This window comes from Salvelinus fontinalis, chromosome 31 (assembly GCF_029448725.1).
Source record: "Salvelinus fontinalis isolate EN_2023a chromosome 31, ASM2944872v1, whole genome shotgun sequence".
Lineage (NCBI taxonomy): Eukaryota > Metazoa > Chordata > Actinopteri > Salmoniformes > Salmonidae > Salvelinus > Salvelinus fontinalis.
Window position 1 is genome coordinate 34,950,060 of NC_074695.1, and position 23,791 is coordinate 34,973,850.

A 23,791-nucleotide genomic window follows, 5' to 3' on the forward strand; every position below is an offset into this window, starting at 1 on the left:
CCGGTTCGAATAAATGCCAAATTCTCAAAAACTATGTTGGAGGCTTATGGTAGATAAATTAACATTAAATTCTCCGGCAAGAGCTCTGGTGGACATTCATGCAGTCTGTGGCATTGTGTTGTGTGACAAAACTGCACATTTTAGAGTGGCCTTTTATTATCCCCAGCACAAGGTGCACCTGTGTAATGATCATGCTGTTTAATCAGCTTCTTGATATGCCACACCTGTCAGGTGGATGGATTTTCTTGACAAAGGAGAAATGCTCACTAACAGGGATGTATGGAACATTCCGGGGATATTTTATTTCAGCTCATGAAACATGGGACAAACACTTGTTGCATTTATATTTTTGTTTAGTGTGCATTGTTGTTATCTGTAAGCATTGCAGGCAACTCTATTTTTGATTTTCAGTTATCATTCTGGTAGAAAACAATTCCAGTTGGGACAGGCATAGTCTCATATTGGAAGTATATTTGGTAATGTTTTTACTTCAATTATTTCATTTTTTTGCTTCTGCTTCCTCTCCTTTTCTTTCCCATGGTCTCGTGGCTGAGGCAAAATAACACTTTTCTAATTGGAGTTGACAGAATGTTAACAAGTGACAATGGTGTTAAATGACTTTCTGCAAAAGCTCCTTGAAACCGAGTTTGGTGCTGGGAATAGGTCAGAGGTGAGTTGGGCTGTGAAACCGATTTGAATTATGATCATTACAGTCTGGGAGTGTTGCAGGTGAAGAGCTTTGTGTCATCTCTGTAAGAATTCCCTAATCTCTAGTGCATTCAAGTGCATGATAGCGCTGCTTACAGAGGGTGACACAGTTTGAACAGAGAATTGCACATTGTTCCTCACTTTGAAGCCAAGTACATGTTTGTGTTACTAAAGATAGCAGATACAGTAGATACTGCCCCTTTGCAGTGAAAGGGACATTGTCCTGTGTAGGGTGCAGCTTTCGGGTTGGGACGTTAAACGGAAGTCCTGACACTCTGTGGTCACTAAAGATCCCGTGGCACTTATCGTAAGAGTAGGGGTGTTAACCCCGGTGTCCTGGCTAAAATGTACAATCTGGCCCTCATACCATCATGGCCAGCTAATCACCAACAGCTTTCAGTTGGCTCATTCATCCCCTCCCCTCTCCCTTGCAACTCTTCACCACGTCGTTGCTCTAAAAGAGAATGTGTTCTCAGTCAACTTACTTTGTAAAATATGGGTTAAATAATTTTTATAAATAAAAAATACAGTAGAGTTTTGTCTACTGTTTTGCAAAAAAAGTGTTTCGCATTTGCATTTAGTGTGTAAACAATGAGAAATTACTCACGTAGATCCCAGTTTTGCTCACGTAGATCCCAGTTTTGCTCACGTAGATCCCAGTTTTGCTCACGTAGATCCCAGTTTTGCTCACGTAGATCCCAGTTTTGCTCGCGTAGATCCCAGTTTCCTTCACAGTGTTCAAGCAATCGAGAAAAACTGTAAGAGGACTTCCCCTTTGAAACCCTCTACTAATATGCAGTCAGTCATTGACATGGAGTATTTTGGATCTTTCATAGCCAAACCTCAGTGGATTCAGACCATGAGAGACACAGCCCTGGCCATAGAGGAGAGGCTTCACTGGGAGTGCAGGGCCAACGGGAAGCCCAAACCCTCCTACAACTGGCTGAAAAATGGCCAAGTGCTGATCACTGAGGTAAACCCCACCTTCCCATCCATCTCTCATGAGTTCTTTGTCCGTCTTACAGAAATGAAGGCGCTAGCACACTGAACATTTCACAATCGAATCCAACTTTTAGGAGTATAAGCAATCTCCAGGCACCTTCCTTACGTTGAAACATTGCTTTGCACCTGTGACATGGGTGTGCATGGAGAGAGATATTGCGTGTGTCTGAGAGAAAGATAGCGTATCAGACTCTCGACAAGCTGCTCCATTTCAAGAGAACAGGCAAACACTCTCCATTATTCATAGCCCATGTTCAAGCTTCTGCGGATTGAGTTAGTCTACTGTGAAAAGTACACGGTAGCAAACCGAACTTAATCCCCCAGAGAAGTGCATCTAGATATTTCTAGCGCATGCATTTTTCTACCACTTTGTTATTGTTTACATTAGCTGGATATTTTGTTTAATTTCACTCCTTACCGAAACCCTCCTAATGGTTATTTTTACTGTGATAAATGTGTTTTATTATGTTCATATGACCTTAACATTTACTTGTATTCCACATGCTACTTGTGTCTGTGCCTCGTCAGGAGAGGGTCTACGTTGACAATGGGGTCCTGTTGATCTCGTCTTTGAACCTGTCTGATGCCGGGATGTACCAGTGTGTGGCTGAGAATAAATATGGTGTCATCTATTTCAGCACTGAGCTCATGGTCTTAGGTATGGTGGCTTTTATCCATTTCTTAAACATTGTGTGACTCTGTCCAACAAATCAAAAAGGTCATATTACTGTTCTTTGAAAGGTTAGAAGGATACGATAATAATGGGGTCAATAATAATGTTTTTTACATTTCCTGTGTCCCTTCAGCCTCTTCTCCAGACTTCACTGGTAACCTGCTCAGAGCCCTGCTTAAAGCCAAGGCCGGCACCATAGTGACTCTAGAGTGTAAGCCCCAAGCCTACCCCACCGCTAGCATCCTGTGGAAGAAAGGCAACCAACCCATCCACACCAATGACAGGTAACGTCTTACAATACATTCTATATATGGTTCGATTCCCCCTTTCTTCTCCACCCATATTAGTGTTTCAAATTACATTGATCAGGCGATGATCTGTTCCTAATTTATTTTAGCCTTATTTAGACAGGTACAAGAAGATACTGATTTCTGCAAGAAAGGATGTATTTCTCAATTGGTCATTTTTCTTTGGTAGTACATACAACCTCCAAAAAGATAAAGATCTTGTAGATGTTTTTATCAAGAAGAGCTTACATAAAAATAATCTCTACTTATATCATTTGAAATCATATCAAGAAAATATCTAAATGTCAATGGCTTGCTATTAGTTTCATAACTGATTGTGTACACTAAAAATGTTGAAATAGAATGTTCAGAATAACAGACACAAGTCAAGGTCAATGGGTTAGAATTTACCCACTGGGCACAGACGTCAATTCATTGTCTATTCCACGTTGGTTCAATGTAATTTCATTGAAATGACGTGGAAACAAAATTGATTCAACCAGTTTTTAACCAGTGGGTAGATTTATTTCAAAGAATTTTAGGCACTGGTGCCCACTGGTGTTGATAGGATTAAACACATGACAAGTTGAATGTAAACAGGGTCATGTTCATTTGGCAAGAAAACAGACAAACTCGTTTTTGTTTTCCATTACAGAACATTTTTAAAAGTTTCCGTTCAATGCCTTAATGAAAATGACCCTGTGTAGAGGACATGAGTCAGGTTTATGGTATCCCGGTGAGGTAGCCCTGCCTGGGAGAATAACAAAGCACCCTTTAATGGTTCAAACAGCCGACCAATCAGTCTGTTACCAGCGCTTAGCAAACTTTTTGTTCTACCAAATACAATGTTATTTTGCAGAAAACAAATTAACAACATACTTTCAGCATGCTTGTTTGAAAGGGCACTCAACATGCTCGGCACTGACACAAATGACTGATGATTGGCTGAAACATGCATGTCAATCTCTTCTGGCTCAAAGTTAGGTAGAGAGTGACTGCATTGCTATTGATCTTTGTGCGAGATGTTGATGTGTTGAAGGTCGCGAACTGTCTGCTTAAACAGTTTGGACAATCATCTGTACCACACAAGATATGGAACCAGAGGTCTTTTCACAGTCTTCAGGTCTAGCATAGAAGCTTGGAAACACACAGTATTAAATAGAGCCATAACTACATGTAACTCTCTGCCACCCCAGGTAACTCAAACTAGCAATAAAATAAGATTTTTAAAAAACAGATATAAGAACACCATACGGCACGACGGGGACTTTGAAGAGACACACAGACATTTTTATGTATTTCGGACTGTATTTTGCATTGTATTATGTATTGTATTACGTAGTGATATGTAATGCGAGGTTGTCTCGCCTGGCTATCTTGAGATGAATGCACTAGCTGTGGGTCGCCCTGGATGGGAGCATCTGCTAAATTACTAAATTGTGATGTACATGTAGTGTTTTGTATATTATGTATTTTATTTGTTGTGTTTTGATTTCTGTTTGGACCCCCATAAGAGTAGTCGCTGCCTTGGCAGCAGCTAATTGGGGATCCTAATAAATACTACTAATACTAGTGCCAGCCTCGGCCCCTGATGGAATTTCCTATTCGACTAACAGTTAAGACGGTTTCTCCCGTGGGAGGCTGGGGTTCAGATTCTACCCGTGTCACCAGCTTCTCCATCTACCCCCACAGAATCACTCTCTCTCCAGATGGAACTTTGAGAATCATTAATATGACCAAGTATGATGCCGGCAGCTACACCTGCTTTGCCAGAAACCGATTTGGGACCTCCAGCACCACTGGAAGACTCCTCATCACAGGTAAGGTGTTGCATTACACAGTAGTTTAGCCCTAACCAACCTACACTCTGTCTAACTAAGGGTTACTAAAGGTAAGAGCTAAGCTAGCTCTTCTCTGATACTGAGCTCAGATTTGAGGGCAGAAAACATTACCAGATTCATGGTTTGCATCCCACAGTTTTTTTTTGTCATGGGAATTTCATTGCGTTGAGCTGTGTTCCCTACTGTAGAGTACACCCTACTGTACATTTTGCAGTAGGTATAATAATGCATTGGAAAGGTGTTTGTGAAACTACTTGATCTTTGTATACTTGGATGCAGCCAACCAATTGACTCAAACAAATGAAATGCCCTTGAGCCGAAATAACAAAGTTGTTATAGGGGTTGGGCTTGTGCAACGTAATTTTTTGTCTCATAGGAATCTTTTTTTGTCTTACAAGAATGATATACATAATGAGGAGAAAGCTTTAGTATCTATCTATCCATTGATGCAAATATATCCCCTGTCTGATTCCCAGTTAATCCACTAGAGAGCAGTAGGAGATCACATGACATCTCTTGGCCACTTGAAACCAGTTGTGTCTGGTTTGGGTAGTGAGTCACTGTTCCAAAATGTCTGAACAGATTTTCAAACATGACATATTATAATGACCATAGGAATCAGGCCTTTCAAGTTATTGGGTTAATGTTTTAAAATAAAACACAGACAGGTGAGAAAACGTCAAACTATTTTCCCATTCACTTTTCCTATTGTATATTAGTGAGATAGATCAACGGCGCATGTGGAGGATGCACACAAAGGAAATGTGGATAGATAAGGAAATGCATTGCTTTATATTGACCATCAGGGTATACCCTTTCCATAAATACTAAATGTTTTCACTTTTGGTGACATGATCTGCATAGCATACTCTATGAATATGACTATAGCTCATGATTTATGGCCTTTCTGGAGGTGTGGTGGGGGGTGGAGGTAATCACATTTCCAGCAGTACAATTTGAGTTCAATATCCAAAAAGACAAGGGCTGTAGCATTCAAATGATATGTCGATTTCAATTTTAGAACAAAAATAAATATGGGGGGATACCCCCCACACTCGCCGGGCCCTGAACAGGGCCAAAAGAACAACCCCTCAGAGGTTAACAGGTGAGCCGAATGGTAACTGTCCGATAACTTGGCTGCCAAACACTGCATTTATTTTTAAACCGTACTGTGGTAGTTGCATTTTCTGAGGATTTATTCAGAGAATAGATATATAGAGACTCATGAGACATCTTTTACATATCATTGTTCATGCCGAGGCTCCAAATACAATCCCTGTAATAGTGATACATTTTTTATCCCTTCATTCTTTCTTTTGTGATTTATTGATTTTATTTAGCAAGATAGAGCAAGGTTTTAATTAATTGCCCTGACTTTTGATGCACAGCGGCCTCCGACAAACAATGGCTGTAGTTGTTGCAACTCAGTGTGCCCTTATTGTGTGGTCAGCAGGTGCTGTGTGTGTGTAAGCATGTGTGTCTGTGGGTTAACTCATCTCGTGGATAACAGTCCCACCACCTCGAAGTATCAATCACCTCTCTGCTTTTTTATCGGATTTATCTGGGTATTGTAATTGCTTTCAGGATTACAAAAGATTATTCCAGTCATGTCAGCAAACAGTATCAGCTCTTATTAGTAACAAGCCTGTTTAATAACCCTTTACTTGGCTAATCTGTTGTAATACTTCCATAATTCTGGCCTGAATACTGTAAGACTTTTTGCGTTACATAACCTGTCTGTTTATGACAGCAAGTGTAACATTGCCACTATCCATAATTACCTTGTTTCAGGGTTGGGTAGCTTACTTTCTAAATGTAATCTATTACAGTTACTAGTTACCTGTCCAAAATTGTAATCAGTAATGTAACTTTTGGATTACCAAAACTCAGTAACGTAATATGATTACATTCAGTTACTTTTAGATTACTTTCCCCGTAGGAGGCATTCGAAGAAGACAAAATTGTATGTTACTAATTGAAATATTGCAGGATAAATCAATGTAGCTGGCCATATATGGATGTTACATTTTACTTTATTGGGTTGGTTATGTAGGCTTCTTCTAACCCATCGCTATCTACTACATAATAATAATACGATTAAATTATATCTTTACATTAAAAACCAAAGTCAACTGTTTTTTATGTAGGCTGGGATCTGCACTATGTAGCTGTTGCAAGAGTGCATTTTTCACTGGCTGTCCACTGGTTTCAAAAACAGTTTATACTTCTTGAATTCAACCATTATTGGTTTAAATACACATTTAGATTCGTGAACAGCCATCCACAATACCCACAATCCGTAAGACGCAAATAAGAGAGCAGCCCTGTGATTCACATCAATGCGCTATGTAGATATCAATATTACGTGATATCTGTATCGCCGTAGACTACACCACTGCAGTCATCCTTAACTCCAAGCGTTTATTCAAGTTGGATAATCTTTGGACGCCGACAGCAGTCGCACCATTGGAAGACATAGCTTGAACTGTAGCCTACAAAATACTAATCCTGCTCTATTCCCGCGATCCATCAAACACGTTTGGTGTGTCATCATAGTGTTCTCTGACTTGTGGTCAGACTCGCTCAGGTGTAACTAACTTAAACTTGTGCCTTTTTTCAATGCTGATTTGAATGTCATTGAGAAAACAGAGAAGTGTCAATGATTTATTTTTCGCAAACATCCTTTCTGAATGTAAAAGTAATCCTTGAAGTAATTATTTAGTTTTCCAAAAGTATCTGTAATCTGACTACAATATTTTTGCTGGTAACGTAACGGATTACAGTTACCGTTTAAAAAAAAATCCCATACATGTAATGGATGACATGTAATCCGTTACTCCCCAACCCTGTTTGTTATTGAACAAGATATAGACAAACAGAATAGCTTGACTGAATAGCATTTGATCATACATTGGAATTTTCAGTATACTTCCTGAATTGACTGAAATGTAATTGACCCCATCCCTGGTGCTTTGTGCGTGGGCCTTTGTGCGTGGGATTGTTTGTACATTTTGGACAGATCCAACAAGAATTACTCAGGGGCCAGTGGACATGGAGATCATAGTGGGTGAGAGCATCGTGCTGCCCTGCCAGATCGCCTGTGACCCTGTCCTTGATGTTTTCTTCTCCTGGGCTTTCAACGGACAGCTCATCACCAAGACAGACAGGCATTTTGAGCTAGTGGGAGGGGTGAGTGACTGACACACTTTCTTCTACACTATTTCTTTGAACATTTGGATATCTGGCATATCTTTCTCAATTCGGTCACATTTGTTCAACTCCAGGGTGCGGTGTCCCCTGATTTCCCCTATTTGTTTTTAGGGGATCTTTGGCCCTGTTCAAATACTTTAAACGCACAGACTCTTCCTAACACATTGATTTCTGTAAGCAATGGCTCTATCACATACCTTTAACTTAACCAATCCAGCCATGCTGTCATTGTAAATAAGAATTAGTTCTCAATTGACTTGTCTGGTTAAGATTTAAATAAAAATCCAGCCATGTCAGATGAGTGATCCAAGCAGGCATTCTTTAAAGTATTTTTTGAGCAGGGCCTTTGGCTAGTTGTAGCTCTGGGTTGGTTACTGTGGTCAATAGCACATACCCATTATTGCGCAATATCCGTGCAAGCCAATTTGTGCTAAGTACACTGAAGCTTGAAAATTGAGAGACATGAGCTTTACTTTCATGTAAATAAGAAAGTGGCACGGTCCCATTGGCTTCTGTCTGAATCTTCCGCATGCTCGCGGGAGTTACCGGAAGTAATTAAAACACTTGTTGAGTCTCGATTTTCAAGCTTCTCTGGCACTTGCACACACTGGCTCGCACGCAAATATCAAACTAGACATTGTCTGTCTGTCTCTTAATCTGAAAAACTCAATAGCAGTCTTTGATCAGTCTTCAATCAATTGTTCCAATTGTAGTTTGTCAATAGTAGCTCAACATGATTTATTAAGTTAGCCTGATCAAAACATATTCAACTTTCTACTGCATCTTTGGTTTCAAGTACATTTTACAGTGTCTGAGTTTTTCAGCCTAACATTAATCTTTTGCCTCTGTTGTATCCTCTGAGGTTTTCTATTTTGATGTTCAGCTGCAAAATGATCACTGATCAAGGTCTTGGAACAGATCTTCAACTGTATTGGATATCAGTGGGATAAAATTGCGTCATGCAGGTCCTGGACTACAAAAAAATATTACTGGATGAAATGAAACACCCACACACTCTGAGATTATACATCGGGCATATGTGTGTGTGACTGACAATTTTCTTATCACTAATGAGATTCACTCCTCAAAAATTCTATAATGTCCCCAAGTCCAAAGAGATTATCAACTAACTTGCCCGCTTCAAGGAATTAATTTCCATAATTAAACCAGATCAGCCTCGCCACTATCCCTCCACCACAGCCAAAGGAAGGGATTCCACCTTTAATTTAGCATTCGCTGCTGGCAGTCGTCTTCAGAAATGAAAATCTACAGGGCCCTATTTTTTTTTTTAATTACAGTGGAGAAAACTGCCCGAAGACCCATAGACGTAGGAGGGGGTTACATTACAAATGCCCTTTGCTTACGCAGGTTGTTTGGGATTTCTTATGATTGCCTTTGTAGAGAACAGCTGGGGATCTGATGATCAGAAACATCCAGTTGAATCATGCCGGGAAGTACATCTGCGTGGTGGACACAGACGTGGAGAGCCTGTCAGCAGTGGCCATATTGATTGTAAAAGGTAAGAAACCCTCCTTTTCGCAGAATTACCACTCACTAATTATAACTGGAGTCAGTTCCTGTAAACACAGAGGGAGTATGGTTGAAGGCCCATTTAGTAGCACCGTTTACAGGGGAATATAGTGGTTAGCTTAATTACAGACATAGAATAGCATAATATAATTGAGCTGTTGTTGCTAGGGGGAAACGTACAACTGACACACAGGAGGTATTCTTAACTATTGAGAGAGAGGCCCTTTAAGGACTACATGACACATTTATATTAAATTAATGTAAAGCATTTTGCCAATGACAGCTTAGGTTGTACATTGAGTCGTCATCAATATTATCTTACTGAATTCCATCACTTTTCTGTCACAATATCCAGTAGATGGCGGATCTGAAGGAAATAGAGTAGGCCTACCGGGCCTAAAGCGAGTTCTGTCCTGGGGCATCAATCGACAATGTCATTTTGGGCTTACAACATGCTCTTTGCCAAAAATGTATTCTTAGGGTAACACACAAATGTATGTACAAATGTATGTTGTACAATAGATAAATCAAGATCCATTTCAGTGTTACTGATACATTTTAGTTCTGAAATGAAAAGGGACTTTTATTTAGAAAACTCCATACTAATGATATTGAAAAACATTTTTATGAAGGTTGGTATGAATCATACTACAATACTCATAAATGTGTTTCATAAACTTGTTGTGAATGAAAAATACCTAAATATGTCCATACAGTGTACTGTATTAAAAATTGGACATGTTTTAATTCCCATTGTAGTGATGCCTAAAACAAAGCAAATCTAGTATGTTCATTTTAATCTCAGACTATTTTAACACCCCTGAGATTCTGACAGTATTCTCTCGGCCCTGCCAAGAAAATATAATTAACGAGATAAAGAATTGATCCTTGATTGTAGGTTCCATTAATAGGTTTTAATGAGGGCGACATATCAAAGCTTCTTATTGGAAAGAGCTAATGAGTTTTACATAGATCGATATCGTAAAAATTAAGCTGATGTTGACATTCTAAATATAATATATTTAGCATGTCTTTATTATAGAACATAGATTTACAGTACAGTGTTTAGGCTTTGAAGAACAAAGGTGGGTGTTGTTAAACAACATTAATACAATTAATGCAAAAAAATTTAAATTAAGCTGATGTTGACATTCTAAATATAATATATTTAGCATGTCTTTATTATAGAACATAGATTTACAGTACAGTGTTTAGGCTTTGAAGAACAAAGGTGGGTGTTATTAAACAACATCAATACAATTAATGCACAATACGACACGACTCAAATTGTTAACGTGCGAATCACAACAACTTTTGACAGTTATTATACATTATTTGATTAAATATCAAGTCACGTTTGCAGTTCTTTATCATGTTTTTGAAGTGTTGCACTGGCAAAATGCTCTAATAATTGAAATGTTGTTTAGAATTCTGTTCAAATTCCAGCAAATGAGGAGTGTCAGTGGTCCTAGCATAAATATTAAATATCTATTTAATTCTGTGGTTCTTACTATCATTGTTCGCTGGTGGTCTATGTATTAGCTTCGGCGAACTGACACCTTCATTACAACAGGAAACAGCAGATGAACTTTAAACATCCGCCCCTCCAATTGGTTGGATAATAAAACAAAATAATTGAAAAGGGGGTTCTCGAAGGCTACAGAGATGGTTTTCATTTTCACCTTTTAATGTAGCCCTGTGACTACTACAGTACCGTTGATGAGTGAGAAGAGGAGAATTAGAGGGGGACAATGTATAAGCCTGAAGTGGCTTCCAAGTTCTTATTAATAGTTTTTTTTCCATTACAGCACATAGTGAGCTTTGGGCAAGAGACATATCTTTCTCTGTATTTTGGCTCTGGCCAATACAAGATAATATACAATAATATATAGTGCCTTCAGACAGTAGTCACACCCCTTGACCTTTTCTCACATTTCGTTGTGTTACAGCCTGAACACACAATAACCCATAATGTCAAAGTGGAATTATGTTTTTCAAAATGTTTACAAATTACTGAACAATGAAAAGCTGAAATGTCTTGAGTCAAGTATTCCACCCCTTTGTTATGGCAAGCCTAAATAAGTTCAGGAGTAAATGTTGCTTAACAATCACATAATATTGGAATGAACGTTAGTTATAATAAGGGTTACATGGAGAAAATCGGACCTCTCTGAAATGAAAATGGATGGCCATCCCTTCAGCAAAATATATATTTACCTTAACCATCTCTAAATGGTTGAAAAAAACAACAAGTAACCCTACCCTATACCCAAAATAATAAATAAAACAAAGAGAACATGTCTACCGTTTAGCCCCACTTCTTGGACAGGCCAGAGCCTAAGATGTGCCGTTTTAGAAACTGTTCTTCGTCTTTTAAGCATTACATAGCAATGCGTGAATTTTGATAGGACACAGGGCTGCGGGCCAGAAGGTTGTGGGTACGCAGACAACATGGGGTGTAAGATCTCCTTTATAGTAAAAGCATTGCTTTGTATTTGCAGGTCGGCCTTTTATAAACATTTCATGCAACTCAACATCATTTCACATATTAGCGAAGTCTTTTTTTAATAGCACACAATTTACCAAAATTACAGGCTAAGAATTGACAGAGTGTCACGAACGTCGTAGTGAGGAGACCAAGGCGTAACGTGATTATAATACATATTCCTTTAATAAAGATGAATACTGAACAAACTATACAAAATAACAAAAACGACCACTATAAGAAACAAGTGCAGACATGCAACATCACATAGACAATAACCCACAAAACTAAAATGGCAAATGGCAACCTAAATAGGATGCCCAATCAGAGACAACGATAAACAGCTGTCTCTGATTGGGAACCAATTTAGGCCACCATAGACCTATATTACCTAGACAATACCAAAACCCCATAGATATACAAAAACCCCTAGACAAGACTAAAATACCCATACCACCCTCGTACCACCCTGACCTAACCAAAATAATAAAGAAAACAAAGATAACTAAGGTCAGGTCGTGACACAGAGAGATGTGTTCATCTTATCATATTTCTCCAATGCCAAATAAGTGTGTCTTGTTTTTAAAGAAACTGTCCATGTTGACAAATAATTGAATCTGAGATGTCGTTAGGAATCTGAGCATGGTATTTTCAAAAGTTAGGCCTATCTTTCCACCCCAGACAGAGTAGACCTACCGACGCAGAAAACTGTATTCTTTATCTCGTGGCTACTTCTTCCGTGGCTTAACCCAACGAGAGATGATCAGAAGTGTTTCCCTAAAAGTTGTCTGGGTTTAAACATCTATTGTACAGAAAGTGAATAGCTTAATCAATTGATAGTGGCTGAATTAGATTACTTCCCAAGCAAAGCCAGCCTCTGAATGTCAAAGAAACAAAACAATTATATCCCCATATGCATCGGAGTGATGTCTTTCCCAGGTATTTTACGGCTTGTTTCTTTTTTTAACTTAACAGCTCTTCACTGACATGGAGGTAGGCTATTTAAAGTGGTGGGTGGAGAAATTGACCGACAAATCTATTGGTTATAGCAGCCTGTAGCCTAATTTCGTTTGTTTGTCAAACAGGTAGGTTTACCTCTTATTTCTTAAATAGGAAGAAATATTTCACCTTAACCACAAAAGCCCTCTTGTTGTTTTTTTTTTTTTTTTTTTTTTTGGGGGGTGGATCAGCTTAGTATTGCGGAAAGAATGTTGCTTCCAATGTAATTGTCTGCATCATTTCCATTCCCCCATATTTTTTGGGGTAAATATATATATCCATATACGTATGCATACATATACACATATATACATACACATACCTATATAGACATACATACTTTTTTAAAGAATATGCCTTTATTATTATTCCCCGCGACCCTACCACCAATCCCCCAATTGGAGTAAACTTATAAACACTTCTGCTTTTACCTTCAATTTCTACATCTTATACCTATCTTACAGACACAGTCCACTTTACAATAGTTCTCTCTTATTTGTTCTTAGTCCTTCCTCTATTTCTGTTGTCCATCCAATTTTATTTCCACTTGTAACTGTGCTATTTCACAAAAGCTCCGCACCTATACACATTTCACAGATCCCGTATGCCCTATATTGTTTATCTTGTTATTAGTCCCACCCTTCAGCTCCACCCAACCCCTCCCATCTATCTTCCAACATCATCCATTTCGGATTTCTATTTGCCATACATTTCTCAACTGTGCTGTGATGCTTCACAAAAGACCTGAACCTTCCTATTCTCATAGCTTCTACAGATTGTAAATTAAAAATAAACATCTTTGCCAAAATAATTATTATATTATTGATTGATTGACTATGGCTTTTCAAATCCCCCAGTATTGCTATCTGTAGCGTTAGTTTTAGGCAAATGTTGCAATTCTTCAGCCATTCCTGGACCTGTGACCAAAAACGAGCTACATATGGACAATACCAAAATAAATGATCTAATGACTCTGCCTCCTCACAACAGAATCTGCAGAGCTGGGAAGATTGTATACCCCATATATATAACATTCTATTAGTTGCAAGAATTTTGTACAGTAATTTATATTGAAAAATTCGAAGTTTTGAATCCGGCGTTGTTTTGCGTATCAATTCATAAACCATGTGCCATGGAATGGGTACATCGAAAATCTCTTCCCAACTATTTTGCAATTTGTATGGCACAGCTGTTAGTTTTTTGGTCCTTAAATGAAATTGGTATATGTTTTTATTTATCACACTTTTCTTTAACCATTTTTGTTCTTTAATACAGGGCCGACATACAAGTTCCTTACTTTTTTCCCCTTCTACTTGCCTCTTCCATTTTTGTGGTAATGCTGCAATTAATTGGTTGTAATTTTGGGTAGAGCAGACTTTTCCATATGTCTGTGTTAGCTGCATGTGTGACATAACTCCACCAGTCCTATTTATGATATCATTCACAAAAATTATACCTTTTTTAAACATTTCTTCGATAAATACAGTTTTTTTATCAGTTATTATATTTGAATTTAACCACAATATTTGTTGTACTATTTGTTCCGTCCTTTCAGGTGGATTAAACTGAAATTGCAACCAACTTTCTAAGGCTTGTTTAAAGAATAAGGATATTTTGGAGATCATTTCCTTTTCAAACAACCGAAAATGAGCAGGTGTAATCTGAATAAAGGGAAAAAGGCCCTTCTTGAACATAGGATGAGACATTCGTACCAGTTTACTAGAGAACCAGTTTGGATTTAAGTATAACTTTTGTATGACCGATGCCTTTAGTGAGAGGTCTAATGCTTTAATATTTAATCATTTCTGCCCTCCGAATTCATATTCGTTATATAAATAGGCCCTTTTAATTTTATCTGGCTTGCCGTTCCAAATAAAATTGAATATTTTTTGTTCATATAATTTAAAAAACAGGTCACTAGGTGTAGGCAAAACCATAAGCAAATAGGTAAACTGTGATATGACTAAAGAGTTAATTAGGGTGATTTTTCCACAAATAGACAGGTATTTTCCTTTCCATGGTAGCAAGATCTTATCTATTTTTGCTAACTTTCTATAAAAATTTATTGGAGTGAGATCATTTCTTTCTTTTGGGATTTTTATACCGAGTATGTCCACATCTCCGTCAGACCATTTAATTGGTAAACTACATGGCAATATAAAATGTGTATTTTTTAGTGATCCAATACGTAATATGGTACATTTATCATAATTTGGTTTTAATCCAGAGAGGATAGCAAAGGTATCTAGATCCTCTATGAGGCCCTGGAGAGACTCTAGTTGTGGTTTTAAAAGAAAACATGAATCATCAGCGTACAATGACACCTTGGTTTTTAAGCCATGGATTTCTAATCCTTTAATATTAATGTTTGATCTAATTTTAACAGCTAACATTTCGATGGCAATAATAAATAGATATGCCGATAGTGGACAACCTTGTTTTACTCCTCTAGATAGTTTAAAACTTTCTGAGATGTAGCCATTATTTACTATTTTACACCTAGGGTTACTATACATAATTTTAACCCATTTTATAAGAGATTCCCCAAAATTGAAATATTCTAGGCATTTATATATAAACTCCAGTCGTACTTTATCAAAAGCCTTTTCAAAATCAGCTATGAAAACCAGGCCTGGTGTCCCCGATATCTCATAGTGTTCTATTGTTTCCAGTACTTGCCTTATATTATCTCCAATGTATCGTCCATGTAAAAAACCTGTCTGATTAGGATGAATAATATCTGACAAAACTTTTTTTATTCTATGCGCCAAGCATTTTGCTAGGATTTTTGCATCACAACACTGAAGTGTAAGAGGTCTCCAATTTTTTAATTGGACTGGATCTTTATATATACCACTTGGGTCCTGTTTCAGTAATAACGATATCAGACCTTCTTGTTGTGTGTCTGATAATCTACCATTTATATAGGAGTGGTTAAAACAAGTTAATAAAGGTCCTTTGAGTATATCAAAAAACGTTTTGTATACTTCCACTGGTATGCCATCCAGCCCTGGAGTTTTCCCATCTTTAAAGGCCCCAATTGCAACAAGCAGTTCCTCCTCTGTAATTTGGCCTTCACATGAGTCTTTCTGTTCAGATGTTAATTTTACATTATTAATAGGAAAAAAATCCATACAATTAGTTTCAGTTAGTGGAGATGGAGGAGCCTGAAACGAAAACATATTCTTAAAGTACTTTACTTCCTCTTTCAAAATATCATTTGGTGAATCATGCGTGACTCCATCATTTGTCACAAGTTTTAATACATTTTTTTTGGTAGCATTTCTATATTGAAGATTGAAAAAGAATTTGGTGCCTTTTTCCCCATATTCCATCCAGTTCGCTTTATTTTTATAATATATTACACTGGATCTTTCTTGAATAAGTTCCTCCATTTCTTTTTGTTTTTCCTCTAAATTATTCTGTGCCTCTATGGTACCGTTTTTATTGCTATCTAACTGTACTGTTAGTCCTTCAATTTCCTTTGTTAATATGGACTCTTTTGATCTAAATTGCTTTTGTTTTATAGATGAGTACTGAATTGCATGGCCTCTAAAGGCACACTTAAAAGTGTCCCATACAATAAGGGGATCTGCTGTACCTATGTTATGTCTGAAAAAGTCAGTTATAAAATCTTCTGTCCTAGTTCTAAACAATTTATCATCTAGTAGACTTTGATTAAATTTCCAATATCCTCGCCCACGTGGAAATTCTGTAAGAGAAATATATATGCCAATTATGTGATGATCCGACCGCATTCTATCCCCTATCAACACTTTTTTAACTTTTGGTGCCAGAGAGAATGGAATAAGAAAGTAGTCAAGACGACTAGCTTGATTCAGCCTCCGCCATGTATATCTCACTAAATCAGGGTATTTAAGTCTCCATATATCCACTAATTCCAATATATCCATGACATTCATGATTTCCTTAAGTGCCTGAGGGTGATAATTTGTAGTGTGATTTCCTTTCCGGTCTATAGAGCTATTTAAGACCGTATTAAAATCTCCCATTATAATAATAGAGTCTAGTGTTGCTTGTAGAGTTGATAAGTTCTTATATATATTTTCAAAGAAGCTTGGATCATCATTATTCGGACCGTATAGGTTAACAAGCCATATTTGTTTATTGTCCAATAACATATTTAAAATAATCCATCTACCTTGAGGATCTGTTTGGACAATTTGCACATTTGGATCAAAATTATTGTTAATTAAGATCATCACCCCTTTTGAATTTCTTTGCCCATGGGAGAAATATATTTTGCCCACCCAGTTCTTTTTCCACAAAACTTCATCTAAAACTGTTGAATGGGTTTCCTGTAAACAATAAATATTATAATCCTTCTCTTTTAGCCAGGTAAATACTGATCGTCTTTTCTTATTATCTGCTAAGCCATTACAATTGTAACTGGCTATACTTATTTCACCACTTACCATGAGACACACCTTTCATTCTTTTAATCAGAATATATTTTTGTAAACGTACTATTAAAACGTAACATAATGATTGAGTGTCTATATAGTTGTACCATGATATTTGCATTTCTACTAAGTAAACCTCCAATTGGTCCCTACTATTCCACCCGCTAAAAGGCCTCATCTCGAGATGGCTTGTCATCCCAATGCCCGGCAGACCACCCTCGACCCCCTGTATCCCATAGCCCTGAACCGACTGGGATCCATTCTTTGAAAAGAGCATACAGTTCCATTTACCGAATTGAAGTAAATCAATTGCCATATGCATTTCCATTGCCGTCACCTCGATTTGTATTATATATAGCTGTGGATCATCCTCTATTGTACCTTACATCTTTTACTTCTTCTTTCGCAACAGTTGTGGGATACACACATACACACTCAGCCCTTACCCCCACACAACCATAAGCTCACTTTCTCAACAGATGCACCATCCCAGAGCCCAACTCAAGATGGGTCATGATTTCCAAATGCCATTGCAGTTGCAGCTGCATGAGAAGGCCTGCAAGACCGCGCAAAAAAATAAGCAAAAATTGAAATTTATTTACCATTGTCATATCCTAGATAATGGCCGTCAAATGTACACCCTATTCCTGAAAAAAAACACCCACAATACGGCCACCAGTCATGACCATGTCCCCATGCATCTCCATGCAGTCCGACCTTGATTCTGTGCCACCAGGGCCACAATAATATACCCCCTCTCTGAATGTCCGAGTGTGACCCCCTCCCCATGGGTTACTGCAGCTAGTGTTGCCAGCACTGCCACTGCCTGGGTGGGGGTACCCCACCGGAATCCCCACCGGCTAGGTACAAGGTCGTCAAGGTTCTCATTAGCAGCTTTGAGAAATTCCTTGTATATTTTCCTCTCCCTTTAGGGGGCTTTGGCTTTGCAGGACCAACCCTGCCAAGCAGGCTCAGAATCTTGAGGGGGCAGTGCTGCTCTTGGTCTCTGACCTCATTTTAGCTGCATATAGACCGCTTACAGCGAGCACATAAAACAGTTAGGGACTTCTCCTTAATATCTGGGTCATTCAGGTGGGTGTCTAGGGTATAGGGCCATAGACAGTACCATTAAAATAGGATAATAATTAGATATAATTTATTAAGATAAAAAAAATGTAGTTTTCCATGATAGGACAATAAATAAATAAGACGTATAATTCATTATAAAAGTATATCCATCATCTGAACAACATTGAAAGCCCTCTCATACCCGGCTCACAGCAATACATTGGCTCTGGGATATGCAACCATTTCATTACTCACTCACTCAACTTTCCAAACATAACAAATAAGATAAAAAATAAAATAAACACAAACCATACCATCCACACATACTGTGCCTTCTGTTTACTTAGTTTTTATCTTCACTATGTTGAATTAGTGCTTGTGTGTTCAATTAGTTATATGTGAAGATTTATAAAAAAGCTATATTTTTTGTTGTATTGTTACAATCAGTAACCGGGCTTGAATTGTGTTTATTTTCCACGTCTATGAGAATTTTGTAAATTTTAAAATAACCATGGAGTAGTCTTTGTGTCTCTGAACAACTGGTTATCAATATATAGTTTATCAACGACGAGAGCTACTCGTTTCGCTTTTAATCTGTTTTCTTTGAAAATTGGATACAGAACTTTGCGCCGTTCTGCAATTTCTTTCGGAAACTGATCATTCATGCCAATTTTGGTCCCAGCAAGTCTTTTACCTAGGCTTTTAACCATTATTTTATCTTTAAATGAAGCAAATTTTGCAACGATTGGGCGTTCGTACCTCTGCCCTCTCTGTCCGAAGCGGTGAACACGTTCAAGTTGGATTTTGTCGACAACTTCGCATGGAATCTGAAGCGCTGTACGGAGGAACTCTCTAACTATAGATTCAGGAACTTCTCCTTCTTTTTCTTGGATACCTGTAAGTACCAAATTCTCTCTCATGGATCTAGTTTGAATCTCCAGTAAGGCTTCCTTCAGAACGATGTTCTCTTTTTTAATTCCATTCATTTCGGTTTGAATCTTATTGACTGTCCCTTTTAGCGCGTGTGTTTCCTTCTCCAATGTCGCAGCTTTTTCATCACTCATCTCTAGGCTTGCCTTTAACTCTTTTATATCCTTACTAAGTAATTCAAGTAAACCCAGTTTGTCATTTATTGATTTTAACAGATCAGTTTCGACCTTTACCATTCCCGGTGGTGAGAATATTAAATCGTCAGTATCTGTCGAAGAATCTCGCTTGCGTTTTGTAAACGGTTCCCCTGTCTTATTCTCCGTCATGTTTGGTTGTTGTCTGTGTTCGTAATATTTGTCGATAAATGTCTCTAGTTTTAGGATTTGTTTTGTGTTATTATCCAGATTGAAGGTTTATCACTCACCAGATTATGTAGTGCTAATATTTTAGTCTATTTAGCAGATATTTCGAATATTATGTTTTATCTTGAGGTGCTCTACATAACTTCGTTCAGTCCGCCATTACCTTTACTTTACCTTTACGTCCGCCGTCTACGTCCTACCCCCTCCTCTGTTGCAAGTGTTACCAGTTTTGAGTTTTGAGTTGCGTGCCAGCCTCTGAATGTCAAAGAAACAAAACAATTATATCCCCATATGCATCGGAGTGATGTCTTTCCCAGGTATTTTACGGCTTGTTTCTTTTTTTAACTTAACAGCTCTTCACTGACATGGAGGTAGGCTATTTAAAGTGGTGGGTGGAGAAATTGACCGACAAATCTATTGGTTATAGCAGCCTGTAGCCTAATTTCGTTTGTTTGTCAAACAGGTAGGTTTACCTCTTATTTCTTAAATAGGAAGAAATATTTCACCTTAACCACAAAAGCCCTCTTGTTGTTAGCAAAGTCTAAATAAAATATAGGCGGTTGAAATGAATTAGCCCTACTCGAATTTGTCTTCTTTCTGCATCATGAGCTGACCATTTCCGATTGTGCCACTGCTTCTGCTACAAGTTTCAGCACCACTATGTAAAGGACTCCAATCTGGCTTATTGTGAGGTCAATAACTCTGATAAATACATCACGGCCAAGAAACATAATGTTTTTAATAAAAATCTATTATGGTAGTAGCAAGCTATCAAAGTTGACCTCTGGCCCTCCTCATCTTTGCACTCTCTTTCTCAAACTGAACAGAACATAGGCTATAGGCTAGTCCATGCATTTTTGGGACTAGGCCTAATCAACAAAAAAAAAATCTAAAGAAACCTTTGGCACTCCTCCTTTCCTATGCTTCCTGGCTGATGTTTTGGTCACTTTTGAATGCTGGCGGTGCTCTCACTCAAGTGGTAGCATGAGACGGAGTCTACAACCGGCACAAGTGGCTCAGGTAGTGCAGCTCATCCAGGATGGCACATCAATGCGAGCTGTGGCAAGAAGGTTTGCTGTGTCTGTCAGCGTAGTGTCCAGAGCATGGAGGCGCTACCAGGAGACAGGCCAGTACATCAGGAGACGTGGAGGAGGCCGTAGGAGGGCAACAACCCAGCAGCAGGACCGCTACCTCCGCCTTTGAGCAGGAGGAGCACTGCCAGAGCCCTGCAAAATGACCTCCAGCAGGCAGGGCTCAAGGTTGGAATATCCATTGCGCTGTGTAATGCAGCCTAGTTTTATCAAACTAAATCAAACTTTATTTGTCACATGCGCCGAATACAACAGTTGTAGACCTTACCGTGAAATGCTTGAAATGCGTCTTACCAGACGTAGCTTCTGTGTCCTGCCGATGCATGGAAAATTCTGCCAGCTCTATATTATCCGTGTCGTGGTTCAGCCATGACTCGGTGAAACATAAGATATTACAGTTTTTAATATCCCCTTGGTAGGATAGTCTTGATCGTATATCATTCATTTTGTTTTCCAATGATTGCACGTTGGCCAATATAACGGCTCGTAGTGGAGTTTTACTCACTCTCCCACGAATTCTCAGAAGGCAGCCTGACCTCCGTCCTCTTTTTCTCCGTTTTTTCTTCACGCAATTGACGGGGATTTGAGCCCGTTCCCTAAAAAGCAGTATATCCTTTGCGTCAGACTCGTTAACTTCTCTAGGGTAGGGGGCAGCATTCTGAATTTTGGATGAAAGCATGCCCAAATTAAACTGCTACTCATCCCCAGAAGATAAAATATGCATATTATTAGTAGATTTGGATAGAAGGCACTCTGAAGTTTCTAAAACTGTTTGAATCATGTCTGTGAGTATAACAGAACTTATTTAGCAGGCGAAACCCCGAGGACAAACCATTCAGATGTTTTTTTTTAAGTCACTCTCTTTTCAATGGATTTTCATTGGGAATCCAGATTTCTAAGGGACCTTCTTGCAGTTCCTACCGCTTCCACTGGATGTCAACAGTCTTTAGAAATTGATTGAGGTTATTCCTTTGTGTAATGAAGAAGTACGGCCATCTTGAACGAGGGTCACTCGAAGTGTCCTATTTGTTAGAGGCGCGTGACCAGAAAGCTAGCTACAGTTTGTTTTAATCCTGTATTGAACACAGATCATCCCGTCTTCAATTTTATCGATTTTTTTACGTAAAAAAATAGCTAAAGTTGTATTACAAAAGCAGTTTGAAATGTTTTGGCAAAGTTTACAGGTAAACTTTGAGATATTTTGTAGTCACGTATCACAAGTTGGAACCGGTGTTTTTCTGGATCAAACGCGCCAAATAAATTGACATTTTGGATATATATCGACGGAATGAATCAAACAAAAGGACCATTTGTGATGTTTATGGGACATATTGGAGTGCCAACAACAGAAGCTCGTCAAAGGTAAGGCATTAATTATATTTTTATTTCTGCGTTTTGTGTCGCGCCTGCAGGGATGCAATATGCTTCTCTCTCTTTGTTTGCTATGGTGCTATCCTCAGATAATAACATTGTTTGCTTTCGCCGAAAAGCCTATTTGAATTCTGACATGTTGGCTGGATTCAAAACCAGTGTAGCTTTAATTTGGTATCATTCATGTGTGATTTAAGGAAAGTTAGATTTTTATAGTAATTTATTTGAATTTGGCGCTCTGCATTTTCTCTGGCTTTTGGTCAAGTGAGACAGTAGTGTCCCGCCTAAACTCAGATTTTTGGATATAAATATGAACTTTACCGAACAAAACATACATGTATGTTGTAACATGAGTGTCATCTGATGAAGATCATCAAAGGTTAGTGATTCATTTTATCTCCATTTCTGCTTTTTGTTACTCCTCTCTGGCTGGAAAAATGGCTGTCTTTTTCTGTGACTTGGCTCTGACCTAACATAATCGTTTGGTGTGCTTTCGTCGTAAAACCTTTTTGAAATCGGACACTGTGGCTGGATTTACAACAAGTGTGGTGTAAAATACTTGTATGTTTGAGGAATTTAAATTATGGGATTTCTGTTGTTTTGAATTTGGCGCACGGCAGTTTCACTGGCTGTTGACGAGGTGAGACGCTAGCGTCCCACATACCCTAGAGAAGTTTAAGAAAAAATCTTTGTCGAGTTCAGGGTGTGTTATTGCTGTTCTGATGTTCAGATGGTATTTTCGGTCATAAGAGACGGTAGCAGCAACATTATGTACAAAATACGTTTTTTTAAAAAGTTAGAAACAACGCTAAAAAAACTTGCAAAATAGCACAGTTGGTTAGGAGCCCGTAAAACGGCAGCCATCCCCTCCGGCGCCATTCTACCTATTTACACCATCCCAGCAGCTATCTCAGAAATACTGTATAACTTTGCTCTGTGCTTCTCCAACCATGCACATCGAAACCTATAAGCTGTTGATAATTTGATTGAGACCACTCTAAATAGCCTATAGATGCAATTTTTTTAATTTCACCTTTATTTTGCCAGGTAGGCAAGTTGAGAACAAGTTCTCATTTACAACTGCGACCTGGCCAATAATAAAGCAAAGCAGTTCGACACATACAACAACACAGAGTTACACATAGAATAAACAAAACATACAGTCAATATTACAGTTGAAGAAAATCTATATAGGCAATAAATAGGCCATAGTGACAAAGTAATTACAATATACCAATTAGACACTAGAGTTATTGATGTGCAGAAGATAAATGTGCAAGTAGAAATACAGGGTTGCAAAGGAGCAAGATAAATAAATAAATACAGTATGGGGATGAGGTAGTTGTTTGGGCTAAGTTATAGATGGGCTATGTACAGGTGCAGTAATCTGTGAGCTGCTCTGATAGCTGGTGCTTAAAGCTAGTGAGGGAGATAAGTGTTTCCAGTTTCAGAGATTTTTGTAGTTCGTTCCAGTCATTGGCAGCAGAGAACTGTAAGGAGAGGTGGCCAAAGGAGGAATTGGCTTTGGGGGTGACTAGAGAGATATACCTGCTGGAGCGTGTGCTACGGGTGGGTACTGCTATGGTGACCAGTGAGCTGAGATAAGGCGGGGCCTTACCTATCAGAGACTTGTAGATGACCTGAAGCCAGTGGGTTTAGCGACGAGTATGAAGCGAGGGCCAGCCAATGAGAGCGTACAGGTCGCAGTGGTGGGTGGTATATGGGGCTTTGGTGACAAAACGGATGGCACTGTGATAGACTGCATCCAATTTGTTGAGTAGAGTGTTGGGGGCTGTTTTGTAAATGACAT

General features: G+C 38.4%; 1 protein-coding gene across 1 annotated transcript in view; it reads left to right on the forward strand.

The window, feature by feature from the left end:
- cntn3a.2 (contactin 3a, tandem duplicate 2) overlaps positions 1-23,791 on the forward strand; it is a 73,190-nt gene that overhangs the window by 15,168 nt on the left and 34,231 nt on the right. The window contains exons 9-14 of the mRNA XM_055892357.1: positions 1,545-1,681; positions 2,239-2,368; positions 2,517-2,667; positions 4,363-4,490; positions 7,531-7,700; positions 9,123-9,240. Of these exons, the coding sequence (XP_055748332.1) occupies positions 1,545-1,681; positions 2,239-2,368; positions 2,517-2,667; positions 4,363-4,490; positions 7,531-7,700; positions 9,123-9,240 (834 nt within the window). The remainder of the gene's footprint in view (positions 1-1,544; positions 1,682-2,238; positions 2,369-2,516; positions 2,668-4,362; positions 4,491-7,530; positions 7,701-9,122; positions 9,241-23,791) is intronic.